General features: G+C 35.8%; 1 protein-coding gene across 2 annotated transcripts in view; it reads right to left on the reverse strand.

The window, feature by feature from the left end:
* The window catches only part of LOC129263662 (nuclear pore complex protein Nup160-like), a 51,993-nt gene that overhangs the window by 32,469 nt on the left and 13,524 nt on the right, over positions 1–6,000 (reverse strand). For both annotated transcript variants that reach the window (XR_010293950.1, XM_064101238.1), the window contains exons 8-12: positions 5,810–5,985; positions 4,563–4,647; positions 3,426–3,494; positions 1,398–1,607; positions 208–273 (exon numbers count right to left, since the gene is read on the reverse strand). Coding sequence is in view for 1 of the 2 variants with exons in the window: in XM_064101238.1 (XP_063957308.1) it covers positions 208–273; positions 1,398–1,607; positions 3,426–3,494; positions 4,563–4,647; positions 5,810–5,985 (606 nt within the window). In the remaining variant the exon portion in view is untranslated. The remainder of the gene's footprint in view (positions 1–207; positions 274–1,397; positions 1,608–3,425; positions 3,495–4,562; positions 4,648–5,809; positions 5,986–6,000) is intronic.

Below are 6,000 nucleotides of genomic sequence, written 5' to 3' on the forward strand. Positions count from 1 at the left end.
ACATTTCTTGCTACGCTCTCAGTACGCTCTTTAGCAGTTCCAACTGCACCATGGCCATTTGACGCAGCATGAACTATAAGGACATAGCATTGGTGCAGTGGGGGTAACAGAATTATAGATAGATGTTTATGAATTATGAGTACAGTAGATGAATAGAATAATACAGCCCTTAACACAATAATGTAGTGACTGCAAGATTGGACTTACTCTTTTGATAAGGCATGGCATGTGTGTGTTACAATCCAAGAAAAACCCTAAAGGCTTGTTGGCAACCTAGATAGAGAGAGAGTGAGTGACAGAGAAAGGGAGATGAGTTGAAAAGAGAAGAAAGCAAGAACAAAAAGAAAAGATTAGGGCATAATTATTAAAAGCACTGAAATTAATATATAAAACCTGATTTTTGGACAATTCATCATTTTGAACTTAACCCTAACTAGGCCGGGCTTTTTTGGCTGTTCTTTGGCCGGGGGAGGGGGGGGGGTTGATTCAACCCCCCCCCCCTGAGATCTCGGCCGCCGATCGCGCGAGCGCCGCAAAAATTTGCACGCTGGTAGTGTGCGATGTAATCTACAAGGCTGTATGGTAAAATTTTCCTAAATAATGAGATTTTATTTCATATGAATTAATTATGCTAATTTATGCATAAATCATACTTTTTGCTCTAATTCACTAAATAAAGCTCCTAGAATGCTAATTTTGGTAAAAAATATTCTTTGTAGCATTCTTAACAATCGTAATTAAAAAAACTTTGGTTTGGAAATCAATTTCTTACATATTTTATTGTTTTATGAATTTCTTATGTATTTCTGTGTTTTTCAACCTTTTGTTTTTCTTTGTTTTTTTCACCAGATTTATTGCACAACCTTTTTGAAGCATAATTATGCTAAAATCAATTGATTTCAGCTGTTTAAAGTAAAAATAATCATATCTTTATGAATAAGATGAGAAAACTCAATTTGCATTGACTTTGTACACAAAATCACGTTTTGGAACAATTTTTGGTCTGACATGCACTTACGAAATGTTGCGTAATTTCGTAACCGCGTACCCGGGCGTCGTAAATTTGGTCTTAAAAGTATTAACTCTGCGAGTGGCGCGGTAAAAAAAATTGTGCGCCGGAATGATCGCAGAAAATGTTGAGGGGGGGGGGGTTGATTCAACCCCCCCCCCCGGCCTGTTTAGGGTTAAAATACTAATTCTTCCATACTTTCAATGTTTTTTTTTCAATTATCAACCAGAATTGTTTAAATGCTTTAGGACAGATATTTTGGAGCACATTTAGTTTTCATTTGCATCTTGATCAAGAACTGTGTATATTCAGTGATGTTTCCATATGAAGCAGAATTTTTTTAAATCTAAGTGTAGGAATAATTTTCATGCATAGAACAGCCACTTACTTGATGATATTCCACGCAACATGCTAGAAACTTGCTCATGCTCTGTTCCACCAGTTGCCTGTACTCCCCCTGGGATACTTCCCCTCCGCCAACCCTCTGTTGTATCTCTGTTTCCACGACGATGGACGCATCCTGACGCAGAACCAAAGGGTCGGGTAGATCAACATCCATCAGACTTCCGAGATCTGAGCCAGTTGAACGGCTGTATGTCTGTAGACGTCAAAAGAGATTTAACAACATTACTACAAATAGCTTTTGCATGAGGTGAATAGAGCGTCTCTCCTTTAATTCAAACTGTATGTGATAGCACTGCGCGAACAGGCATATTTGCTATTTTTTGTTTTAATAATAATAATAATAATAATAATTGCCTTAAGTGATATCATGAACACTGTGAAAAACATCTAGCCTTTTCCTAAGTGCATCCTTGAAAATGTGGAAAGAATTGTTAAAATAAGCAAAATCTATCTAGCCAAGGTGGTATATTATGCAAATAACGCACATTTATGAGTGTGTTATGGCCATGCAGCGCACTCAGGGATATTTGCATGTTATTGCGAAGACCCGAGATGCCTGCATTGCCACTAAAATCTCACACATTTTTAATTGTGCATTGTTTGTTTTATAAAATGATTTGGCAGTATGAATTTGTAGTGGAAAGGTTGTTTGTATCCCTCCAGATTTTCAAGAATCGTACAGATGTAGAGGTCACACATTCTTTCTAGCATAACATCACAGATGACTCAAGTATGCGCGCCTAAGTAAGCGCCGGCAGCATGCCTTTCTCCATTGAAAGAATGCGTATTTCAGATGGCATCTCAATTTTTGCACGTTATGGGGAAAATGATGCACCCAACATGCTGCCCGAAAAATTCACAGCTCGGAGGTTGCATAGAATTAAAGCATGAACATGTGACTTGCATACGCACTCACTATAGGCTACATCCTTGAACCTGTTTTATAAAATCAATCATATATGAAACATTTTGGACCGAATTTACAAAGGTGGTTTTTAATACCATCGGTTGAACCCATGGTTTATGTAGATGTCCTGTATAAATTACCCTTACTTACTGCGTATATTTAAGAAATGTCCAATGCTGATGCGCGCTTTTGTCACAGTGCGCCAAATTGACGCCTGTTGCCTGATTATCCACGCTATTTTATTCATGAGTCCACTGTTCTGAATTAATGAGTCCACTCTTCAGTAATTAACCATGGCAACAGGCGTCAATTTCGCGCACTATGACAAAAGCGCGCATCAGCATTGGACATTTTTAATATACGCGGTATATAAGCGTAATTCATACAGGAAATCTGCATAAACCATGGACTCAACCGATGGTATTAAAAACCACCTTTGTGAATTCGGACCATCGTTTAAAGGTCAAGTCCACCTCACAAAAATTTTGTTTTGAATAAATAGAGAAAAATCAAACTAGCAAAATGCTGAAAATTTCATCAAAATTGGATGTAAAATAAGAAAGTTATGACATTTTAAAGTTTTGCTTATTTTTCACAAAACAGGGATATGCACAACTCAAATGAGACAGTCGATGATGTCCCTCACTATTTCTTCTTTTTTTTATTGTTTGAATTATACAATATTTTATTTTTTAAAGATTTGACAATAAGGACCAACTTGACTGAATCATATAGTATTACACGATGCTCATTCCCATTGTTCAAAGAGGAATTAATCATTGTTGCACTTGACAATGAGGAGAAAAATAGGATATTCCCTACTTTATATAATAAAATTCAAAAGAAATAGTGAGTGGATGACATCATCAGTCTCCTCATTTGCATACCCAACAGGATGTGCATATAATTGTTATGCGAAATTAAGCAAAACTTAAAAATGTCATAACTTTCTTATTTTACATCCGACAGTGTTATACTTGTTGGATTTTTCTCTTTTTATTCAAATCAACTTCTTGTTGGGTGGACTTGTCCTTTAAGTCAAATCGGTCATAGTGGCTGACCTCATATGTTTGAAGTGTTGTACAATGGGCGTATGGTACTTACATGAAGAGCTTTGAGAATGGTTTGAACCGAAAACCTTCCAGGCTTAAAGATGTGATCCAAATAGGCTTCCTGATATCATATGGGAGATGGCAGAGAGAGGAAGAGAGAGATGGAGAGAGATGAGAGATAGGGAGAGAAGGAGAGAGAATATATCAGAAACACCACTTGATATCACAATCATGACACTGTGCCAATGGTCAACTTGGCAGAGAGAGGGCCAGAAGCCTTTCAATAAATTCAAATTGGGCAATTACGCTGGATCCTGAAAAAAAAGGGAAACTTCAATTTACAGCTGGTACATAGCCAATCACAGCTCACCGTTTAGCATCCATGGTCTCTTTTGGTTTTATTACATATTGTTTCGCTCTACAGTTCTAGTCAGTGATGCAATTTTACTCCGATGAGTGCATGTCGACAGCTTCAGTATTTCCGTTTTAAAGGCTATTTCAGGAGACTTGAATTCTAAGTTACTTTTCCCAGCATAGGAAATTATTCATATCTTATTTTCATCGTAATAGATTCTAAGCTTTCATCTCAATTTCAATAGCTAATAATATGATATAAAAAGATCACTAACAGAGGTGTACAGCAAGTCAATGTTAAAATAACATTGCACAGCACAGACTTCCAGTTATTTGTGCATTTATTTGCATTATCATATTGTGTTCAGATTTTTGAAGTCGGATTGTGTTCTTAGTTATGAGGATTATTTCAATTTACACACATGATTATCGACCCGTTATATTTAAGTTGTGTATTCCCCGATTATCTCTTTGTTCGTACGTATCATTAATTTTTCGTAATGGTGTTTTCACTTTCAGTTCCTTCGTTGTTCTTGATTTACAGAGATATCTTGTATTCTTTTTTCCCCTTCTTTCTTAGCGCTTTGAAACTTTCGTATAAATCGCTTTATAAATTTTGTATATTATTATTATTATTAATATTATTTAATAATACAAGTTCAAATACCATCACATTAATTATCATGCAAGACTTGTAAATCGACAACTAGAAAAGGCCAGGTGTAAGCATATATTGACATTTTTTCAAAAGAATACTTTACTGAACAGAACATTGGGAAGGCACTACATTTTCATACTTCTATACATGTTTTATTACAATATATTTCAGGCTTACCCGAGGGTCAAGAAATGATGGAACTTGGACACTGGTCAGCTGGTCAGTTTCCAGGTATACAGGTAGCCATCCTTCCGTTCTTTGCCTGTATGAACATTAACAAATCAACAACTCTATTGAACAGAACCTACTTTGCCTTTTTGTATGCAACCCCATGAATGGTAAAATGTGGGCAATTCAAGGCCCTGTCTAACAAATAGTTACGATTGATCCAATCAATTGTAAGTCTATGGAACATTAACAAATCAACAACTCTCAATGTTTGTTTACATAATGAACAGACCCTACTTTGCCTGCTGTATGCAACCCCATGGGTGATAAAATGTGGGCAATTCAGTCATCAATCTTTTTGTACATGTACATTCTGGGCACCGCTTTACAAAGTGTTACAATTGATCTGATCAACCGTAAATATGGAAAGTCAACAATATCAATATCTAAAATGCATGTTTGTTCAAAATATTTTCTAAATATCAGTTCAGTTCAGTTTGGTTATTTTCATATCTCACAAAATATCAAATACAATGTAACGTCTATCAAAAGACAGTAAATCATTAATGATAAAATAATATAATACATTAGTAACATCACCATTATTCATAATAAATAAGACAAATGTTATACAATCAAACGTTCAATTTGGAGACAGACATACTGTATCAATAAGATGAGAATATGAAGGGCAAACTATTTAAAAAGCAGAGCTTGTAATTTATAGTTTCCCTATTAATAAAATTATAAGAAATTGTCAACTTGTTTTAATATCAATATGTTACAAGAAAAGAAAGAGAAAAAATATTTCCTAAAAAAACGAGAGAAAGAAGAAAAAAAATATGCTGTTTAATCATACGTTCATTGCTTTCTTGGAAAGTGAGGCTGCTTCTCTGTGTTTACAAAGGATATTGTGCAAATTTCCAGTAGAAAAAAAATTACATTGTTGGATTTCCATACATTTGAGGTTGATCGGATCAATCATATCTCTTTGCAAGATGGGGACCCTGATCCCCATTTATTCTCAATTTTTACTTCACTTCAAGAACTACTCAAACCTTGATAACTTCAGAGTATTACACCTTTTCAGACGAAGAACAACGCAGATATGAACCATGAAGTCAGTATCAATAACTTATAAAAAGGTCCCCTGGATTGTATAACTCCACACCTGCCAACCTTAACTAATTAGCAGCTCTGTAACTTACATTGGCTTTTTAAAGGAAGCCCTTCATCCCAACATAATAATATCTTACTTTGAATAGCATGTACTCTTCACCACAGTGCGACCATCAGGTAAACCCCACATTGCAACGACATGGGAGCTCGTCATTGTGAAGTCAACCAGTGTTTGACCTTTGACATCGTCTAACGTGGTCACATGGTACAGACGGCATTGTCCGTCCTGCCATCGCTGCTCCAGTATCAGAAACTATAAAGAGAATGG

The sequence above is a fragment of the Lytechinus pictus genome, chromosome 6 (genome assembly GCF_037042905.1).
Source record: "Lytechinus pictus isolate F3 Inbred chromosome 6, Lp3.0, whole genome shotgun sequence".
NCBI classification, from domain to species: Eukaryota; Metazoa; Echinodermata; class Echinoidea; order Temnopleuroida; family Toxopneustidae; genus Lytechinus; species Lytechinus pictus.